Raw genomic sequence first — 22,716 nt, 5'->3', positions numbered from 1 at the left:
TTGAAATATTATTTTGTCACATTATGAAGTAACTGCATGGCTGCCAGGTGTATAACCAACAGTTAGTTCCTTGTTCTTCGCTCAGTATTTTAAGTGAATTTGATCTATAAATAATGAGCAAACGTGTCTCTTTGAGACTTTAATTACAGTTACATGGCAGCTAAGCCTGTACGTGTTGTGGGGATGTTGGTAGTATCTCACAGGGTACTAAAATGTTTCATTGTTTGCTGTTCCAGTGCCATCCTTCATTTTGAGAAGCTTAGTGTTAAGAGAGAGAGGCAGACCATTGGAGGGGAGCTATATTTTTAAGCTGAAATGTTCTCTTCTAGAAAGTCAGTAACTTTGGCAAGATTAATGACTGGTATTTCTGCCCAAAGTCTTCTGGCCTTGAATTTCTAGAATGCCTCGTACGAATTGGGAGTTAAGTGGGGACGTGCTGTTTGAAGCCAAGTGAGGTATGGCAGCTGTGTTCCTGGGCAACGAGTTTCTGAGCTGACCAAGGGCTGTCTTACGGAGACTTTGCTTTCATCAAGGCATAAGCTGAGACAGCTGGGACTGTTCAGCCTGGAAAAGAGAAGGCTGCGACCTGAGAGCGGCCTTTCAGTACCTGAAGAGCTGCAGGAAAGAAGGGAACAGGCTCTTTAGTAGAGTCTGTGGTGATAGAACCGGGGGAAATGGTTTCAAACTCAAAGAGGGGAGATTTAGGTAAGACATATGGAAAGAAATATTGTATGGTGAGGCAGTGGCACAGGTTGCCCAGTGATGTGGTTGATGCCCCGTCCCTGGAAAATTTCAGGGTGAGGCTAGATCAGGCCCTGGGCAAACTGGTGTAGGTGTGGTGTCCCTGTTTGTTGCAGGGGAGCTGGACTAGATAGCCCTCAGGGGTCCCTTTCAACTCTAAGGATTCTAAGGTTCTGCAAGCATTACTTTGATAATTTTCAGTGAGTGCTTAGGATACTGTATTTTTTTCTTCTTCTCATTGAAGTAATGAGAAACAAATGAAACGTTCAAGAAGATTTTTTTTCCAGTGTTCAAGTTTTCCAAACAGGAAGAATCAAAATTGAATGCTTCAGCCAAATATATTGGTAGTTAAATTGTTACGGTGTTTGTCAATGCACTCTTGCTTACTCTGATGGCAGCTTGATGACTGGGGCAATGAGACTTTGAATTCTTTGTTGAACAGCCACCAGAGTGTGCAGAAGTAGTCCAAGAATTCTTCAACAAGCTAGTGTACCTGTATGGTTGTATTCAAAGGTTGAATATCTGGTGTTCTTAAAAGACTCAAATGTGTAGTACGCAACTGGGCTAGGAAGGATGGTAAGGCAGTTTGTGCAGAGGTTGAGTGGTTTAGTCTGAAGTTTTGTGGCCAGCCCTTCTTGTGGAGTCTATAGCATTGCAGTCAGGTTAAGGTGTTGTTATTGTTGTGAAATGTCTGTGAAATGTTTTCAGCCTGTGAGAGAGCAGCCAGTTGTCACTCACAAGGCTTGCAAGATAACCCTATGGTGTATATACTGCAACTACGGAAAATTGCCCAATTTTGCTGTTGTGCTGGTATCCTCAGTTGAACTAAGTGCCCTACTTTCCTTTCTGTTTCTTAAGTGAAGATGTAACATTCTGAGAGTAAGTGGAGACATAATTTCTTGGACAAGTTTTTTTTTTTTTTTTAATAATATAATTCTAGTACTGAAATATTTTTATTAATTTTTCAGTATTTTTAGTACATAGTTAATGAGCTTTTATAGGGTGAATCACAGAATGGTTTGGGTTGGAAGGGACCTTAAAGCCCACCCAGTGCCAACCCCTGCCATGGGCAGGGCTGCCACCCTCTGGATCAGGCTGCCCAGGGCCCCATCCAACCTGGCCTTGAGTGCCTCCAAGGGGCACCACCCTTTCAGTTACCCAGATCAGTTGGATGGGATGTTGTAGCATTCTTTAGGTTGCCAGGAGCAGATAGGATTTAGGGATAGAGAGATCTCTTTTCTTAAATAATTTATGACTTTTACAGTTGTGCAAACCTTGATTTAGCCTGTCAGCGTTAGAGTTTGGGTTTCTGTTGTGTAATTGATCACAATTCCAGAAGTGTTGTGTACCTAGAGGTACAGTTCTGCTGTTGGCCTCTGGAGGGTCCTAAGTGCTGCTGAAATAGCACTTGACCGCAGCACAAGCTTTTTCAGGCTGTAGGGCTGCTTAGCAGGTTGTTCTCGTTTGGGTATTTATATTCCTTCGGTTAATGGGTGGTCTCTGTGCCAGGTTGAATACCGCCTTCTTTCTGTAAAGTCCAATGAGATAACACAATAGCAATGGGCTGAAAGCAGGTGACCTCCCAGGACAGAAATCTGCTCTGCAGGGAGAACTCATTAATGCAAATTAGCGTGTCTCTTTCCTTCTAGCTTTTTTAGAGACAGAACTTTTCTCTGTGTATTTCCTTTGATGTGGAGACTTCTAGTAAAATGTTTAAACTAAAATGCCGTTGAATAGGAACAAATTTCTTTGAATATTGGAATACAGGGCTGCTGTAGCTGTTTCCCAGAAGTGAAAAAATCGTCACACTTTCAGAGAAGATTCCTCTCAAATGAAGATAGTGCAGAGTAACTTCAAAGCAGTCAAAAAGCATTGCCGGTATCCTGAGCAAACAGAGCCTGGTAGAAGATAAGTGGCTCATTAGTCTGCTGGCTTCCACCTTTGGGGGGTGGGAAGGGACAGCTTTTTGCAGTTCCCAGTGAAGTAAGCTTCTTGCAAATTGGCTGTTAACGTTTTTGTGTTGAAGGAGTGTTGACACTTCACCTGTTGCTCTGAGAAAGCAGCACTCTTTCCTGTAAAGGTATTTGAGTCCAGTACGCTCTGACCAGGTTTCTTCCACATGTTCCTCATGTGGATGTAATCAGGTGAACTCGGGGAGATTTCATACTTTTAATGAACTAAGGGAGAAACATTTGATGCTGCCAGTTGATCCACTCAGCTGAGATATCAGTTGATCTGCTCAACTGATGAAGCTGTTCATCTGAAACAAAGGATGCTCTCAGTCCCTGCTGCTGCAAAACAAGCTGATTTTATCAGTAACACAACTGTGGTCAGTTACACCCTATATTATTTCCTGAGCTTCATGGGCACATTGCCCTTGCCCATCCCCTCTGATTCTTCTTCCATTATAGGGATTTATTGATCAGACACAGTATTTGAGTGCTTCTCATATCTAAATTTGCAGGTTTCTGAGCTATCATTAAATTTTGCTAGCTGAGGATACAGAAATGTACTGATCTTCATGATTTAGTCATGTATGAGGTACAGCCAGCTCTATCAGTGCAGTCTGCACGGACAAACCTCCTTGATATCACTTTCAGATTTATGTCCGTCAATTAAATATTGATAAATTAGTTCAGAAGCCAAGAATAAGGCATTAAAAATGAAATTTTCTTCATCAGAGTGCATTTGTAGCTTATCTGCAGTTGTGGTTTGTGAACTTGGTCTTTATCGATTCTTATTTATTTATTAAATCTGTGTCTGTCATGTTATTTCTACCTACTTCTTACATTTGTTCAACTACTGAATTCCTCTGGACTCTTAATTCCTGCAAAGATCTGGAGGAATTTCAGAGGAATTTGCATCACAGGCACAACCACATTTTGCATTGCTTTTCCCAAAGCAGTCTGAGGACTCTTTCCATGTTCCTCTGCATCCAGACTCCCACTTTGGAGCCCTGCTGTGCATCTGGGGCTTGCTTCTGGGCATGCAGTCAGTCCTGGACTTGTAGCTATTCAGAATCACAGAACTGTAGGGGTTGGAAGGGTCCTCTAGGGATCATCTAGTCCACCCCCCCCCGCCAGAGCTACTCCATCACCTAGACCAGGTTATATTACTGTGAAAAGAAAGTTATGCCTAGTGCTTTTTTGAGTTTTTGTTGTGTCTTGCAAGTCATGTGGCCATTGGACTTGCACATCTTTTGAGGTTCTAGGAGCACCATGTCTGCTAGAAAAGCTGTGAAGGCAAAGAGCTGCAGAAACACCTAGTGAAATAGAGATTTTTAATGTCATTGCTAAAACGTAGCACCCTGGGTTCATAGTCATGATACCTGTTCAAACTGATAGTTTGAAGGTGAATTATAAGGTGGTCAAAGGTCTTGACCTCCAAAACCTCTGGCCACTGTGTGCTGATGAATGGAGCAAGACTGAGTATGCGTGCTTCATACCTGATGGAACTGACAGAGAATAGGGTTATATCCATTCTTGCAAGGAATGCTTTTCCTTGCACTTTGCAGCTGTGGAGCTCTCGCCTAGCAGGCACTGTTCTCAAAGTCTGCACAGGCACTTGGGCCCCTGTGCTCATTGACAGCTGGTAGCTCTCTGTCCCTGTGAGCTTTCAGGTTACTAGACAGTGTGAAAGGGATTTGTTATTAAATTATTTTACATGCCCAGATGTCTGCATAAAACTGCTTCTGTTCCTGATACTCACTTCCACTAGGTACTTTAGACCCTGAATCCTGTTCTTTGTCCTAATACTGATCTGTCATTGTCATCCTCAGCACTTGGCTCTGAATTGCACACAACAGAACAATTTGCTTAATAGAATCCAAGTTTTCTAAACCATTTGGTATACGTTACTTAAGAGTTTGGTCATATAGAATATTCAAGAAAATGGAAACTTGTTTCAGTGAAGCGTATCTTTATCGTGTTGTTAAAGATTGGCAATCAGTGAAGAGAGAAAGGTAAATGGAAAAGGAAAGCTGATTCAGGAGGCAGGGTGTGCTGAGAGGAATGTGTTGTGCACTGAAGAGGGGTGCTGATTTTTTTTCTGCAACCTTGTAAGAAGAACACAAGCATTTGCAAGGCAACTCACTAATTAATAACCCCAGAAAGGTGATACCAAGGTGTATAAGCATATGTCTTTTCTGATGTGGGGAATGCTGATGTGATATGGCTTTGGTCAGAGCTCTGGTCAGGGCATGGCACAGTACAGGATTTGTCTGCCCTGAGTTCATTAGTACTCTAGTGAGGTTCTGCTTGTAGCACAGATTCATCAGTCACTGATAGGAATCAGGTCTGGAATGTGAATGTAGCTTTGAAGATTCTGTGGGCAACTCACTGTTGTTTTGTAATAATTGAGAGGGATTCAGTTTTCAGGGGCTAATGGACCAGATACAGGGAGACCGAAGGAGCTGATAGGGTGGATGGGAAGATTCAGGTGCTTGGTATGGTTAGCAGGCGTGTTGAGGCAACACTTCCACTCCTTGCTTTGCATTTCCAGTTGTGCTGCAGTGATTCCCAAGACCTGTCTTCCAACCTGCAGTTATCAGGAGCAGAGTCCCCAAACCCAGCTCTGTTCCCTTTCTCTTGTCTTTCTAATGGAACTTTTCAAGGAAAGGATCCACATTTCTTTTTAATTTCTGTAACTTAAATGTTTTCGTGTTTTTTAAACATCTTGGTTTTGTTTTTCTTTCTCTTTACTGATCTGAGTAGTTCTGCTTTTTGCATGGCCTTTGCATTTTGTGCTTGTAGGTCAATTGAGTAACCGCATGTAACATTTGAAGTACTTTGTATTAGCTAATTAGCCAAAGTGTTTTGGTCACAAGATTATCTAAAAATAGTTGCGAGAGTGTTCTGAAAAATTTCTAGACCACTCAGTTAATGTAGGTCCTGCCATTTACATTCTAGGAGCACGCAGAGCTAAAATTTCCCTTTTCCTTTTTATTTTAAAAATCACTTCATACCAGTGTGCCCTGCTGATTGGTAATGGACTGTGGAGTATCCCTGCTAAGCTGCTCCTACAGGTAGGATGTTGGCACTCGGTCTCCAGTGATATTAGAAAGAAGGCAGACAGAATCTTGTAGCGTTTGGTAAAGAATTTCTTTGCACTACCATTAACTGTTCAGACAGATTACATGTTTTTCTTTAGAGGAAAAAAAAATAGGAAGGAACTCCCAATTTCCAGTAATGTAAACCTTCCAGACCAGCTTGCGTTTATTTTGATAAACATGTGTTAGTCATGGTTCCGTGGTCATAAGACTGATGTGTGTTTCTTGCCATAGAAATGGTGGTGTGTATATTGGAAATGGTCCAGAAAAAGTCCCTCCTGAGGCGACTGTTTATTTTTGTTAGCTAGTATCCTGCTTCTTTGTTCCGTGGTAGGTTTAACTGTGAGTGGGGAGTGGAAAGCTGTGATCGTTGCCCTAGAAGCTTCAACTGTGCTGCCCAACCGACACAGCAGCTTTGGCTAGCACCATTTCTTTGATCCATTATCCATGCAAAAACTTGGGTGAAATAAGAAAGATCGCAGAATCACAGAACTGTAGGGGTTGGAAGGGACCTCCAGAGATCATGGAGTCCAACCCCCCTGCCAAAGCAGCTCCCTAGCCCAGGTTGCACAGGTAGGCGTCCAGGTGGGTCTGGAACGTCTCCAGGGAAGGAGACTCCACCACCTCTCTGTGCAGCTGTGCCACTGCTCCGTCACTGCACTGGGAAGAAATTCCCACGCACATTTGTGCAGAACTTCCTATGCTTCAGTTTGTGGCCATTTCCCCTTGTCCTATCACCACACACTGCTGAGAAGAGTCCAGCCTCATCCCTTTGCCTCCTGCTTCTTAGATATTTATAGAGGTGGATCAGATCCCTTCTGAGTCTTCTTTTTTCAAGGCTGAGCAGCCCAGGCCTCAGCCTTTCCTCATGAGGGAGGTGTTCCATGTCCTTTATCATCTTTGTGGCCCTCTGCTGGACTCTTTCCAGTAGATCCCTGTCTTTTTTGTGCCAGGGAGCCCAGAACTGGACACAATACTCCAGAGATATCCTAAGATACCAACACATAAATGTGATACAACTCATTTTCAAACAGGATGGGAAGAGATTTTGCTGTGTGTGGCTTGACTCCTGTGATGTAGAGCACTGTGGGTTTGGGGATAGTTTCTGCTAGGTACGATAATGGATGTTGCAGACAGTACTGAATACCGCCCACGGAGGCAGAGCCACCATGCCTAGAGAATGTCAAGAACATGGAAGGTATCACATTGGGTAGCATGATTTAGTGGTATGGGTTGATGGGTTGGACTATATGATTTTAGTGGTCTTTCCAATGTCAGTGACCCTTATGATAAGAAGTCTTTATTTTGCAGTGTGGAAGTAATGCATAGTAAAGGCAAAATTATTTGTTTGCATACGGTTATTATGTAATAGCAGATGGGAAGTGCTGTTTCCAACTTTTTTTTTGCCTTAAATCTGTCAGTGTTAATGCACTTAGTATGTTGGAAGATGGTGATAAGGGGAACAATGATCAATTTCTTACTGGCTAAGTGATAGGTGGCGAAGTGTTGGACATAAATAATTGTTCTTTTGTGAACAGTAAGTAAAGCTCTACCTATGCAGAGGTTGTAGAGCTTTGTGAGAAGTTAACTGAGGGATCCATCCAGAATTCTCTTACAATAACTGATTTTGTTCTGGAGAAAGAAACTGGCTATAAAATGACATTCTGAGCCTTTATTTTCCTAATCCTTAGCCAGAGTTAGGGTATAAAGTTTTTACAGTGTTGTTCGTAAAAGTGGGAGGTGGTTTGAATGCAACACATTCAAAATCAGTGAGGTTTTTTTGTTTGTTTGTTTTTTGAGTCTGACATGAGAAAGTTGTCAAAATCCATTTAGCACAATCCTACCATGCTAATGAATATGTAATTGGAAAAGCCTCATCATTTTAACACTTGTGTTTAGGGATATTTTACTTTTAAAGATATCCATAAAGAACTTGTTATGAGTCTTCTTTGAAGTCCCATTGATAATATTAGGGAAATGATCAGGTAAATGCATCAAGTAGTCTGTGGGCACTGGTGCAAGTAGTGCAATGTCTAAGCAAAGGCTGGATCCGTGCTTGGCAGGCTGGGTGGCCATGGTGTTGCATCACGTCCAGTGATGAAGTCTTAGAGAACACATACACACCAAAGAGTATTTTGTAAGGCTGAGAGTCGTAATGTCTGCATTCTTCCTACCTGATGTACCTGTTATTCTGCTGCTCTAGTGTAAGTTGCTCTAATATAGCTCAGTTCTGCAGAGGGATGCTGTGTTCTGGGAGAAACCTTAGGCTATGGGGCAGATAGTTGTCCCTTTGGTGCAGAAGAGTCCTTGTTAATGCTTGTGTTTCTAGGAAGCATTGATTTACTGTGTCTTTATGTCTCATAAAGATATCCCTTGCTAGGAACAGAATTGTTTTTTTTTGTTGTTTTTTTTTCCCTGATGTCAAAAGCAGTTGGTGTATGCTTAAATTATTTTAAAGAACCTCAACAAATGTTGAGAATGATATGACTCAGAGTACTGTGATTTTTTATTTTTTCCCTGAAACATTTTAACTCAATTTGTCTCAGTTGAAACACACATTTGTTTGGAAATAGTAACTTTCTAGTTAACTTTTGCAAAGGTATATATTTATACCTTGTGATAATGTGTATTCACCATAGCTTTTTGAGAAGGCCTCTATGGGTGTGTATAGATAGGATTCAGTAAGTACTCCCCAGTATTGTAAGTTTAGGAGCTCCATGGCAATGTGCCACGTTTGCTCTAGCTGTAGTGCTTTTACCCTCGTTCATTCTTCCCTTGGGCCCGTGGGATGAAGGCTTGGTGTAATCTTATTTAGGTAAGCAGCTGGAAGAACAAAAATGGAGTTGAATTAATCGCAGCTATCGTACTTGAATACTCAGCAGAACTGTGTGTAGTATAGAAAATGAAGGCTGTCTTAGCTTTTTAGGGGATAAAAATGCTGTAGTCTTGTAACACATTTTCATACAAAGTATCTGTATTACAGAATCCGCAGAGGAAATTTAAAACCCTTATTGTATAAAGGCATTAAATGGCCCATTCAAATTCTATGCAAGTGTAATGGCAAAACAGTTCCTGTGGTGTGCATTTTTTACATGGTAGGTGTGCTCCAGTTAATGGAGTGGCAGCAAGATGAATGAGATCTGAATTAACTGTGGTTGCAGTAAGATAGAGTGAAGGTAACGAAGGGCTGGAACAAGAACATTGCTTGAGCTTCAAATACTGAATAAACAAGAATTCTGAAACGTAAGTTTACTTAAAAGCAGTGCCAAGTTGTGCTGCTGATGTCGCTAAAACACTATTCTGTGCTTCAAAATTTAATTTCTTAAGAAGTGTTTTCTTGTAAGAGTTGACTTGAAGTTCTTGTATTGCAGTCATTCAAGTTCTATGGCTTCACCTGCATCTGTGCTCTTATTTGTGGTTTTCTTGATGATGTTTCTCCTTTATTTGTCTACAGTAACACAAACATAGGCCAGCTTAGTCTAACTTTATCAGTAGGTAGAAAGTTGGGACAGGGAGTGAGACTTAATCTGGAGTTATTACTTTCTGGAGTTATTACTTTCTGCCCAGTTACTGATGATAGGGAGCTAAAGGAGTGTGAATACGTGTAACTGTAAGGATCTTTGCTGTTGCTTAACACCTAATTAGATACAGTTCTCTCAGTAGCTCATCCAGTGTTTTGTTTTCTAACTGTTCAACTGATACTGCATGAAAGTAAAGTGAATCTGCAGATGTTTATTTTTTTTATATGTTAACCACAAATGGTTATTGGAAATGATTTTTCAGTGGCATTAATACTGCATTGCTTTGTCATGTGTGGTTGAAATGTGTTCCTTTAGTGCTCGTTTTCCTTCAGACTTTGGTTTTGTTTCTAGGTTGCACGTCTTGAACAAATCCCTGATGGTGACAATGAGACAATGATTCCTGTACTGTCCTCAAAAAAAGCAAGTGAATTGCCAGTTGATGAAGTTGCAAGCATTCTGCAAGTGAGTAATTCTGCATCTCTTGAAGCTGTGCTGGTGCTACAAAATGTTTGGTGTTTCTGTTCACTGAAAGCCTATGTGTTATCAGGCAGTTTGATATTAATTATTGTCCATTTCTAAAAGCATGATGATCTTTGTTACTTGAAATGCTTTAATCCTGCAGTGTTTCTGAAGGAAAATTGCTTATTGGAGTGGGGTGAGAGCTTGAAAATATTTGGATTTCTCAATACTTTGAAGATTGCTTTTTTGTTAAGAAAACTCTTCCAGACTTTGAGATTTATTTATTTTCTTCCTGTAAAATTTTGCACTGTTTTTCATAGCTATCACTTCGATTTCCTTATGGAATTCTTAACGTCCTTAATATATTCTGCCAGCTTCCATTTTGAGAGGAGGGACAGGAGTGAGAAAGCTATCCATTGACAGATTTATGTACCATTGAATTTGGGTTAGTTTTCTTGATAGACAGTCTTTTTTCATCTTCTGTGTGCTTTGACTGCTTGAGGAGTACACCGATATTGCCCACAGACAACTCAAGACTTGGAAATTACTGCAGTCATTTGGCTGAGTAGCTGAACTCCTGACACAGTTCTCAAAGAGTCTGAGCTGTGCCCACAGTTTGGATCACTGATGAGTTTTCTGCAGGGAAGATGAGCCATCATTTAGAGATGTGAAACTGCACGTGCTTCTTTAGTTCGGTGAATTTTGTGTTGAATATTTGTACTGCCAAATATTATTTTAAAACAGCATGTAGTTTGCTTTTATTGGCATACAAACAGCAGCACCAAGTTTGTCATCCTGACAGCCAAACTTGGTGGCCAAACATTTATAATCTCAGCCCCTTGGTTTAGGTGCTGGAACTTATTTTGAAGTGTGTTTTAATAGTGTAATTGCTGACAATGTTATTCTTTGTATATTTTAATAGGCTAATCTTCAGAATGGCTTGAAAAACTGTGAAGTGTGTCATAGACGGGCATTCCACGGATGGAATGAATTTGACATTAGTGAAGATGAACCGCTCTGGAAAAAATATATTTCCCAGGTTGATTTCTGTCTTTTCTGCTTTTCTGTTTTAATACTTGGTCAGTAATTTTATGCTCTTGTTCTGTAGCTTTCATGTATGTGAGTACATTCTGGTAAAAGTGGGTATAGCTTCAGTTAGATGCATCAGAATGCTTCTAAAGCATATTATCAAAGCCTATTTTAGGTAGCATTTATTAAGATATGTATTTGCTTTGAATGTGCTTGTCATGCGTGCTCTTGAATGTCCTGTGCTTCTATTGTAAGATTCACTTTTTTGGTAAGAGTTCTCTTGTTGACAGTGTTAGGAACGAGCTGTCATGTAGATGCAAGAGCCTTTATTATTTTCACCTTAGAAATCTGAAGAAAGCAAATGATCTAAAATTAAAGTTTGTATCTTGGAAAGCAAGAAGTCATGAATTGGAAATTGCGAAATGTATTACAGTCTTGGTAATAATAAATTGCTGGGAACAGGATCTACCTGTTGTTACCTCGAGGATGTTTTGAATATGTGTTTAAATGCAGTATAAACAAATAAGGAGATATTTTGACTTTGAAAATATGGATCAGAAAATGTAAGAGTTTTTCTGCTGCTGTTGAATACGGCCTGTACAAGGCTTCTGCTATTTAAAACAACCAACCCTCAAATAAAATATGAACTGTACAGAGCCAAATTCTTTTTAGATGTGTTTTAAAGGGTAGATAAAACACTCTTTCTATATAGAGTATTGCTGAATTACTGTTCTGTTTTGTTTCAGTTTAAAAATCCTCTTATTATGCTTCTCCTGGCATCTGCGGTCATCAGTGTTTTAATGCATCAGTTTGATGATGCTGTCAGTATCACTGTGGTAAGGAACTGTTATCTTCTGAAAAAATACTTCAGTATGGGTGACCACATTTACTTTGAACCTCACATGAATGCTCATGGGGTGGTATTTGGTTGTAATTAGTGAAGGTGATTTATATGTTTTTACTTTTGGAGGATACTGGCTGCAAGCACAGACACAAACCGTAAGCTCCTAAAGCCAAACTGTGGCAGGTAGCATGAACTGTAGAAGGTGATGTTGCCTCCAAAAGAAGCATGTGTAACTCTGGTAGCAATATTCTGTGGAAAGAGGGAAAATATATATGTCGTTATTTACTAGTATTCCATTGCTGAGGCTAATGTTACTGTAAAACAAGACAGAGTTGCTGGGTTTATCTTTGATTTAGTTAAGAGTTCTGGAATAATCTTTCTCTTCCAAAATGGCCATATTAGGTTTTTTTAATAACTACAGAGGGTGTACTTTTAAGATAGGATTGTATTTTCAAAGATACAGGCCAGCCAATAAGAATTAACTGTAACAACTCATTTTGAGTATTAAATTCAATTACTATTGCAAAGATCAATTAGGGACTATATTGAGGGAAGAGATCATACTTCAAACAAAATTGATCTTTGTCTCATTATCCAGTAGACTTCATTCATTGACTCATTTTTGCCCTGCATGTGTACAAGCCCCGTGATGTTTATGTTCAAGTACTGTGATCAGAGTTGTGTGTGATGTAAGGGAAAGCTTACTATTGAAGCCTTTCTGCTCTTCTTGGATTATTCCCACAGGGCAATTTTACTTTGCTTCTTTGGGATCTTGGCTGCTCAGGATGTAGTCAGTGTGTTGTCTTGCACCTTGATAGTCTTGGGCAGAGTTCCCAAGTTTCTTCCACTTCTCATAATTGAGAAAATTTTTTATGGGTCCAGACCAGTTCCTCAGCTCACTACTTTGTTTATAGTCTTCAGTTTATTCTTGGTTTATCTAGTTTCCTGATTGAAACCACATCTGATGCTTCATGACACATTGAATATGGCCCATTCAAGGCCATTTACATGGCTGTGAATACTGTTCATACTTTGGTCTGGCATTTTTTTCCTATTTGTATTATGGAAGTCCCTCTGCTGCTACCCCTTGCTCACCTTTTAGAAACACAGAGCAGTTTACTTCACAAACACCGGAAATTTTATTTCAAAATCACCATCTAGTTATCAGTCTTATTTTCAGTAACATCAGCTTACTGAGGTACTTGGATCCCATGGAGCAGACATGAGAAGATAATGGCGTTGCTTTTTTTTTAAGTAGTCCTGAGGGTTAGCTAGTCATTTTGAGCATGAGAGTCTGTTTCCAAACCATATTGCTAACGTGTAGTAATAACTATGGCTGGGGAAAAGCAAATATCACTTACTTTCATAGCCATTTGGAATTCTCTTATCTACTTGTCTCTTCTTACAGGCAATACTGATCGTTGTCACAGTTGCCTTTGTTCAGGTAAGACATCTGTTGTGCAAACAATGTTATTGCTTTCATGTATGCTTTTATATTAAATAAGTGGCTGTCCTGATGCAGTGTGCAGCTGCACAGTGCTTGATTAAAGAGCTCTGTGCTTTCATCCAAGTTTTTTGCCTTCTCTAAGGTGCTTGATTTGTCCTGCTTTCACATTTTATGCATCTGTATGGGTCATGTAATCAACGAATAAAAAGAATGCATGTAAAGAAACATTCAGATTAAACAGTGTTGAAGTACTTTAAAATATTAAATTTCATAGAAAGTATATTTTAAACACATCACTCTGGCTGCAATTTTGTATGGAATTTTACCTCCAGAATCTTTTAAATTGCTTCTTAAATCATAAGAGAAGTTGTTTTCATTCTTTACCCAACTTTACTTGGTGTGTGCCTAAGGCAAAATAGCTTTCTGTTCGTGCTTTGTATCATTGTTTATTTTGTAATCTGTGTATTGAGTTAAAGGTGAGTTGTGTTACCTTAGTACTTCAGAGGCTAAGAACATGAACACAGTATTTTTGGTACAGCTTTGCTAAACTGTAGATCTTGATCGCATCTGATCCCTAAGTTTAGAAACGTTACTGTAGGTATTACAGAGCCCTGAAAGTAAAGGAGAATGCAAAGTACCTCTTCTAGTCTTTCAGGAAAATTGCATGTAGGCAAATTCTTCAATCTGTGTAATTTTAGCATTTGGACCCAATTTGTTTTTTAAAATCTATCTAATAAGGAACCACTGAAAGGCATACCTTAACTTAGTCTTTAGAAAATTGTCTTACCTCATTTTAAAAGCTGTGTTATGTCTGCATCTGCTGAAATGTCTTTCTTGCCTCTGCAGGAGTACCGATCAGAAAAATCTCTTGAAGAGCTTAGTAAACTTGTGCCTCCAGAATGCCATTGGTATGGAATCGTTATGTCCTCTCTCCTAAATTAAGTCATGTTAAGTTTAAGGTAAAATTAGTAGAAGAAAAATACTTAACTTGAAACACCTTTATAGCAAGACCACAATTTGCTTTGACTCGTTTTAAAGTCTATTGTATGGTTCTAAAATAATACTGTGCATTTTTGCCCATTGAATGCTTCAGATGACGTTAGCGATACATGTCTTCTGAAGAAATAAATAGCAAAATTGAAATTGTGTTTTGCTGAAACCAGTGAAACTTCAGTGCACGGTCAGCACTTTAACTTTCTTGGACAAAATGCCAAAGAAGACATTGTTATGCACTTTGACCTTGTATTTACACCTACAGTGTTCGAGAAGGTAGAGTGGAACACACGCTTGCGAGAGATTTGGTCCCAGGTGATACAGTCTGCCTGTCTGTTGGAGACAGAGTCCCAGCTGATCTACGTTTATTTGAGGTATATAATATTAATATTTTATAGCATTTCTTTTTGTGGGAAAGAGAGAAAGAGAAGATATACGCTGCGCCAAATACTAAACTGCAATAAGTATTTTTGTTTGGAATTCACAAGTAGTTGGATTGAAATTGTGAAATAATTAAGCTCCCAAATGTCGTTGTGTGTTGATAGTATGTATTCTTTTTGATTGTAGAAAATAGGATTTTCTGTTTTTGTGTATGCAATCCATTATTGAAAACTCTAGCATTCAGAAGTATTAAACTAAACAAGCCAAGGAGTTGCTTTCAGTCTGAATTAAGATATTTTCATAGCTGTCAACTACTGATTTTTTTCTTTATTTGCATTAGTCTTTGGGTTATAATTTTGATGTTTGCTAAACACTGTGCTACTTTCAGTGCTCTATTTATTGCACTGGAAATGTATAGGTGGTGTGTTTGGAAATACTTCTTGCTTTCTCTAAGAGATCCCTGTCTTGAGTGCTGTTCACAGGAAAGGGGATTAGCCCAAAACAAGATAGATGTGCACTAAACTAAGATTGAGTGACAAACTTGGGCCATGGGAATACAGATCAAATCTGTACTATTTACACAGCTTGATTAAAACATTAATTTATGCTGTTACTTATTTTTTTCCCCCACATTCGTTGTACACAGTTTAAGCAGTTTAGCCTTGTGCCTATTTCCTGGTCACTCCTATGCCTAACCTGTCTGTAGATTGAGGAAAAGCCTATGTGGGTTACTTGGCAAAAGCATAATGTCCTTCCAGTCTCCTGTATATGGCCTAGTGGTTTCTTCTTTCCCTTTGCTTGTAGGGCTCGTCTTTCTTCCTGAAAAAGGATGATTAATCAGTGCAATGTGAGCATTACTTTGTTTTAGAGCCTAGTTGAGTTTCAAGTCATTGATACAAGGAAATAAGAATAATATATATATAATCATTAAAAATGTTTTGTTATTTCTCATAAACATGGCCTTGCAAATCACTTGCTTACAATATAAGACCCATTTCTGAATATTTAATGGCTGGAGTTGGGTAGAAAGTGATCCAAATAAGTATTAACTGGAAGGTATGTTAAATTTATTTTTGTATGAGAAATACTTCCATATGCTTATAAGAATGCAAATAACATATTCATGATCTTGCTGTAATGGTGAGTTCTGCTTTCTACATTTCTTATTTATGATATTTGAGCATCTGCAAGCTGAAAGTTGGTACATGAAAATAAGGTATTTGGACAAAGAAAGTAAGAATGTAGGTGTACTGTTAACTGTACCGGGGTTATTGCAGGTTACTGTTAGTTGTACTGTGTTAATGGACAGTTAAGTTCTTTCATAAAAATATCTGAGACAAACTCCCTCAAAAATGCAAGTGCTTCTGAATGAAATCTAACGTTTTTTGATTGTCCTTGTGTTGGAAGTTGGTATTAAATTTATAAAGTAAACAGTGACAAATAGAATTTTGTAAAGGTACAGGAATGAAATCTTCAATGTGAGAACTCTTATCCCTGTGCTGAATTTAATGATTGAAGAACAAATTGGAATGGTTGTCTATAGGGAAGTTGCCTTTTCAGATAAAGGATGAGATCACTACAGCATGTTCTCATTGATACCGTCCTAGAAATTTGTAGAATTGCCAATTAGGTGCTGTTTACTTTGCAGAGAAATTTCTTTGCTGGTCTAATCTTGTGGGGCAATCTTGTTTTTTCAAAACATTATTTGAATACCATTTCTGGCCTAAGTTTCGTGCAGGTTAATGAGTCATCCATCAAGTTTTCTGGCAATATCATCTAAAGCTAGAGTACTACAAGAACTAATGTTGACATCTTCAGCTTTGAACAAAATTAGGTTTGGTGGAGATGACAAATAATTCAGTGTTCATGGATAAATCTGAGCAGTAGCACTGTGGTAACTTCATCTTGTTTAAGCTTGCAGTCTGAGGAATTCAGTGCGAATAAAGCATTACTACAGAACTTTCTATTGCTAATTGTTCGTTATGGCTTTGATTGAAAGATTCATTGCAGTTTTTGACAGGTGTCACTTTCCTTTATTGACACAGCATCCAACTTTTAAAGGTGGGCACAGTCTTGCTAACTACTTGAGAGAATAGCAGAATTTTGAAACAGGATTTGACCATTCATAAAGTACATCATGAAAGACTCAGCTGTCTTCTCAACACTTACCAAGTTATTTTGGCTCCAGCAGCATGTTGTTGTCCAGCTAGGACTGAAGAGCTTCCAAGTTAACTAAAAAAAAAAACAACCCAAAAACATAAACAAACAAACAAAAAAACCCTAAAAGAAAAAATACTCTTGAAGTTCAGAGTGATGTGGTGTATGTGATGGTACCAAGTATACTGTGACTGATTCCTATTTACTCTTCGCAATGGATATGCTTCAAAAAAAATTTGATAATTTAATTCTATTAAGCATCCTTCAACACTGCTTTTCTCAAGAAGGTTGTATTAAATTCTAGTGATGTGGTCACAAATAAGAGCTTTATACTTCTTAATAACACAAAATTAAGTTACTTGGATTAGAATTATTAGAATTCTATGATTTAAGCTGTGGCTCTATTCAAGACCCATTAAAATCAGTGGAGGATGTTAGAATTGATGTCAATTGAGAAAGAGCATTTAAGTTTGTGTTTTTATAAGATCTTATATATTTTTCATGTTACATTCTATGCTTAGAAAACCTTGTTTTGTTCCTATCAGACAGCAGTGTAGCTTTAATGGAATATTTCTTCTCTTTCTTTTCCTTCTCTAACCACTCATACTTGCTGCCAAAAAAAAAACCTGGCAAAGCGAAATCTGAAGGAAAAACATTTTTACTGTTTCTCCAACTTATTGCAACTGTTGCCTGAATAGCATTTTACCTGTAGAGACTTCATGGACAAAAAAAAAAAAAGGTCCTTTATAAGCTGTGTTTTTTGTTGGTATATTCCTAATCAGCAATGCTAAGAGGAAGCGGAAGGAGGAAGAATTGAGAGGATATGTATACACACTTGTGTTACCAGTTAATTATTTTATTTGGCAATGGAATATGTCAGTTACAACCTCTTGACTGCTTTAGAGAATAAGTCTTGAACATAAAATTCAGAGTAAACTTTGACTTTGCAAAGTGTGAGTATCACTGCAGCATTCTGTAGGAATGCTTGCTGCTTTGTTGGCCCTTAAAATAAGGTTGATATTGACATATGATTTCTTCCAGTGTGAATAAATTGGATATATTTCAGTGGTCAGAGCTGTGAAGTTTTTATTACGCTTTCCAGCTTCATTCGGAATATGATTGCCATGGCTTGTACCAGTCTGTCTATTTTGTTTCCAAAGGCTGTGGACCTTTCTATCGATGAATCCAGCCTCACAGGTGAGACAGCTCCTTGTGCTAAGTCTACAGCTCCTCAGCCAGCAGCTACCAATGGAGACCTCACTTCAAGGAGCAACATTGCATTCATGGGAACATTGGTCAGATGTGGAAAAGCAAAGGTAAAATTATGATTGACATGGAAAACCTCAGTTGTCATTTTTATGCTCACTTACACCAGTCGATAACTGTTCTTTACTGGCTGCATATATTTTCATTTTCCTAAAACAATAGAAATGGGGTAGAAATAGAAATGTTTACTGGAAAATGTGGATGAGTTTATCGTAACGCAGTGCAAAGCTGTTCTCAGTGGTGCTTTTTCAGATACTGGAAGTAAACCTGTAGGCAAGAGTATTGAAATTTGCAGGAAGCAGATGTGAAACTCTTCTATCTAGGATGTGGTATTCCTGAACTTGTAGAACTGCATTCGTGTGTCAGAGCGTGAAGACCTGTGGTTGTGCTTGGTGTTAGCTGAGTGTTGTACTGTTTAGTAACTGTCTGTAACACAGCCAGATACTTCAGCAGTATGCAGAATAGCACTTTGTTTCAGTGAGTTGGAATGTTTTCTCTTAAAACAAAAATACTTATTTGTATCAGTAGTTAGAATTACAAAAAAACTAACAAGATCATAGCAGATCAAATGGCATATGCCCAGTATTTGAGTCAGAACTATCAAGAGCAATCGCTCACATTAAAATTAAACTTCAGATTGGAATTGACTCTTTTATTTACTTGGTTGGGTTTTTTTTGTTTGTTTGTTTTTTAGGGCATTGTTATTGGAACAGGAGAAAACTCTGAATTTGGGGAGGTTTTCAAAATGATGCAAGCAGAAGAGGTAAGAGTGAATATCTAGAAACAGGCATATGTTTTAGAGCTGTACATTTTATTCATTAAAGTTATATATTTTCTCATTTTTCTGTAGGATCTTTGTTAGATTTAATTACAGTGCTTGTCATGATTTTCGTTAATTAAAACAAATCTTAGCTCTTGAACATGAAAGTAGTAATTGAATTCAGTGTAACACGTTATGCCTACGTGACTTAAGTATGTTATCTTCAAAAACAATATTCCAAAGCTTTTCAAGAATGAAACAACTTTTACTGCAGTTAGCATAATTGTGTTTTTCAAGTGGAACTGAGTTTGTGCAGAAGGGATTTGTATGTCAGATTTGTGCACAGGACTGTTTCCCCTTGAAAAGTTTGTACTGTGTACTTCAGAGTTGTGTGTTTCCTGCTGCTTTGTAATCTCTAGCTTGTCCTCCTAAGGTTATGAAGCTAACTTTGACTTCAGTATACTGAACTCCTGTAGTAACTTCCTTTGTTGCAGCACACTGATCCACTCAGAAGTCAGTCTCTTGTTCTTTGTGTTCCTGTGTTCCTGTGACCTTCTAACCTCTTCTCTGGCTGCCTGACCAATGTGGGGTCAGAAGGTGACAGTCTGTCTCCAGCTGTCAGGACATGATCAGGCATGGTATAGGCAGCACTTTCTTTTTTCTCCTCAATTAAATTTCTGAGATGTGTCAAAGCAGAGCTTCTTGAGGCTATTAGAAGAGGCATTAAATGTGTCAGCCAGGAGTGTAGCACTGACCTTGCGTTGTTAGCTGCAGTGCCTTAATGTGCCTTTCAGTGGAATGCTGCTGTCCAGTCACCCAAAGTGGAATACATTTTATTACACAGGCAAGGAAAATATGATCTGTTCAATGGGTTTTAGTTTGTTTTGTAACAGTTGAAGTTACTAACGAAAAAAGAAGTGTGCAAGCATTCTGTACCATCAACATTCGGAAATATCAGAGTACTGTGGGGTTATTTTTGTTGTTTACATTATAATAATCTTACTTTAAAAGCAAATTTTGATAGCAAAAGTGAATGAAACTCCAAGTCAGCTTCCCCACATAGCGTGTGCGCTGTTTTTGCCTTGATTTGTGTGGCAGAGATTTTTACATTCACTGTTTCCCTTCTACTGCCACGCATTCTGTACTGTAATCAAGCATATAGTACTATTAAAAAAACAGGAAACAAACTAAATGACATCCAGTGTAAAAATCTCCTGATATATATTGGTTTGTTTTGGTGTCTCTCTCCTGTTTACTTCATTTTTTGGCACTAAATATTCATATAGTTTCCTATTTGGCTAACTTGATTTATTTCTTTGCAACTAGCAACTAGTTAGCAAATTATTCCTGAAGTATAATAGGTCTTTCTGGTCTTTAGTTTTTCTGCCTCAAAAAGATGGCTTTGTTCTTGTTATCTTTTATGTCTGCAAGAAATGTGGTTGATTTTGATTTACCTTGCTTTTTTGAAAATCTTTGATATGACTCTCTTATATTAGATTTTCTGAAAACACCACAAAATTCCCAAAGGATATTTCTAAATGTCATTTAGTTTCCGTGAAGTATTGTTCAAGAAATTGGAATTCTATGTGATAATGCCTTGTCACTGAGTGAATGCATGGAAAAATGTGCTCATAGCTGCTTCTTGGTCAAGTAGTTTCTAAGACAAGATCTCGAAATTTGCACGCTAGAAAAAATACCTGATGTAGTTTATACTTTTTAACTTGTGCTTATTAACTGTTGGATATTTACTGTTCACCAAGGCTCCAAAGACACCACTGCAGAAGAGCATGGATCTCTTAGGAAAACAGCTTTCTTTGTATTCCTTTGGCATAATAGGTAAGAAAATCTATGCAGACAGCTGCAGATTACTTTGTGACTGACTTCTGGGCCTGGAAAGACTGAAGGACTTGATCTGTTTGGATCTTACGACATCTATTGTATTCTCTACTGTATAATGAGTTTGTTCACATAATCATCTGAAGATTACCAATGTAACCTAGGTTCCATAATAAGGGTGTTTGCTTGCTTCTTCTCACAAACATGGTTTTCTGTCTTGTAAATGCTTTCTTTCAAATTGCAGCATCTCTTATAGTCTAATTCAGGGTGTGCAGAAGTGATTATCTCACTGCAGGTATGATTGGGCTACTTAACTGTTTAAAACTTTCTTCATCTTTGTCATAAGAATGGAGTCATGTTCAAGAGTTAATAGGTTTTTATAAGCAGCTTGGTTGAGTTCTTTTTCCTGTCAGATTACAGTACATTTTGTATTTATTATAACAACTATTTTGTTTATAGGAGTTATTATGCTGGTTGGCTGGTTACAAGGAAAACATATCCTTGATATGTTCACAATTGGTGTGAGGTAAGATTTTTGTTTTTAAACAGTGTAGATGATGCATTACAGGAAGTATATTGTAATGTATGTCCACACAGATTCTGCTTTTAAGTTTAGATTAAGTAATACAAAGTGAAAGTAGACTTTGTGCTGCAGAAAATCGAGCTGCTAATAATTTTCAGTGATATAGTAACTGTGTGTATGCAACATGAGGAGATGGACGTGTGGTGATTTCTGAGTCTTACTGAAACATCTGTAAATAGGCAATAAATAGTGACAAAAATTCAAACTGTACAAGTGAGTAAATACAGCTTTATAAGTAATAAAATGAAGTGAATGCAAGCCTTGTGTCATGTAGTTCTTTGGTTAATTTTTAGCCCGTTCTGGAAACTTCATCCTAGGATTCTGACTGCTGAGAATAAATACTGTAATTCTTTATTCTCAGAAAAGTTGCTGAGTTGCTAATTACCTGGATGGTGTGTAAGGCAGAAGAGTTTCTTTAAATAACAAAAAGCATTTATTTAAGTAAGAGGATCTGTGGAGATTAAGTGTTTTTTGTCCTTTTTTTTTTATATATAGAAGGGTCAGTGAAAACTGCAACTTCACGCACTGTATGAAATATTGTGATCTCATTTACACTGCTGTGAATTATTATTTTTTTAAACGAAATTCTGTGCTATTCCAACACTTAGCATGCTGCTATAGTATGATCTGCAAACAGTAGCTGTGGATTACTAGAAATGATATGACGTTTTCCAGTGCTGACCACACTGACTCTTCACAGCCTGGACAGCTTTTCAGAAAACTAGTTTTCTATATCCAAAACAGATGTACAGGTTTTTTTCCCCCAATATGTTTGCTTGAGTTGAAGTGTCTAAGCTATTGCATGTTGTTATTGCCTTCAAAGTGTGTCTTTATGAGTGCTATACAATTAGGATCAAATGACAGCTGGTTCCTTTTGCTTTTAGCTTCCACTACCAGATAACTATAGAAGCACAGTTCTCAGCTGTGACTACATCATTACTATGTGTTTATCTGTGATATTCTAAGACAAGATATTTGTGTATTTGTTTCCGTTTCAGTTTGGCTGTAGCTGCAATTCCTGAAGGACTCCCAATTGTTGTAACAGTGACGCTGGCCCTCGGTGTGATGCGAATGGTGAAGAAACGGGCTATTGTAAAGAAGCTGCCCATTGTTGAAACATTAGGTATGACAGGACTAATTCAGAGATGCTATTTTGATATAAATCCTAGGAAATCAATTAGTAAGTTAACGGCCAATAGTAAAAATAAGCAGGTATTCTTATTTGCCAGCAGTATGGTGATTATCATTTCTAAACTGAATGCTTTTTATATGAATTGTTAGAATTCAAGTCTGTGCTTTTGTGCGCCCTGTAGCCACTCAGATTTTTAATTGCAGCTGTCAGTCTGTTGATTAATTGCTTGTCACACTAATGACATTCAACACTCAAACCTGCATGTGTAATTAGATGTACAGAGTACTCTTAGTTCGTGGTAGAAAGGTGAAAATATTTCAGTGGAGGTATTTTTAGTTTGCTTGAAGGTGTTCTTGTCAAATAACAAAATTGGGAAATAGTTTTTAAACCAACTTCTTGAAAACAAATCCAAATTTAAATATTAGAAAATGTTCTAATAATGCACCTTAAGGTTGTTATACTGTTCATGATAAGCTTTCATCTTTTAAAATGATTTAAAAAACATTTTGAGTGTGGCCTC

The 22,716-nt window shown here is 38.1% G+C and overlaps 1 protein-coding gene across 1 annotated transcript in view; it reads left to right on the top strand.

Annotated features, from left to right (window-relative positions):
- ATP2C1 (ATPase secretory pathway Ca2+ transporting 1) overlaps positions 1-22,716 on the top strand; it is a 44,497-nt gene that overhangs the window by 5,272 nt on the left and 16,509 nt on the right. Inside the window, exons 3-13 of the mRNA XM_065753188.1 lie at positions 9,661-9,771; positions 10,691-10,807; positions 11,544-11,633; positions 13,050-13,085; positions 13,935-13,996; positions 14,347-14,455; positions 17,780-17,935; positions 18,580-18,648; positions 20,406-20,481; positions 20,941-21,007; positions 22,063-22,187. Of these exons, the coding sequence (XP_065609260.1) occupies positions 9,661-9,771; positions 10,691-10,807; positions 11,544-11,633; positions 13,050-13,085; positions 13,935-13,996; positions 14,347-14,455; positions 17,780-17,935; positions 18,580-18,648; positions 20,406-20,481; positions 20,941-21,007; positions 22,063-22,187 (1,018 nt within the window). The remainder of the gene's footprint in view (positions 1-9,660; positions 9,772-10,690; positions 10,808-11,543; positions 11,634-13,049; positions 13,086-13,934; positions 13,997-14,346; positions 14,456-17,779; positions 17,936-18,579; positions 18,649-20,405; positions 20,482-20,940; positions 21,008-22,062; positions 22,188-22,716) is intronic.

The sequence above is a fragment of the Cyrtonyx montezumae genome, unplaced genomic scaffold, assembly GCF_038088225.1.
Source record: "Cyrtonyx montezumae isolate F1298 unplaced genomic scaffold, pur_monq_1.0 scaffold_8, whole genome shotgun sequence".
Lineage (NCBI taxonomy): Eukaryota > Metazoa > Chordata > Aves > Galliformes > Odontophoridae > Cyrtonyx > Cyrtonyx montezumae.
This window is presented reverse-complemented; position numbering and strand designations above follow the sequence as displayed.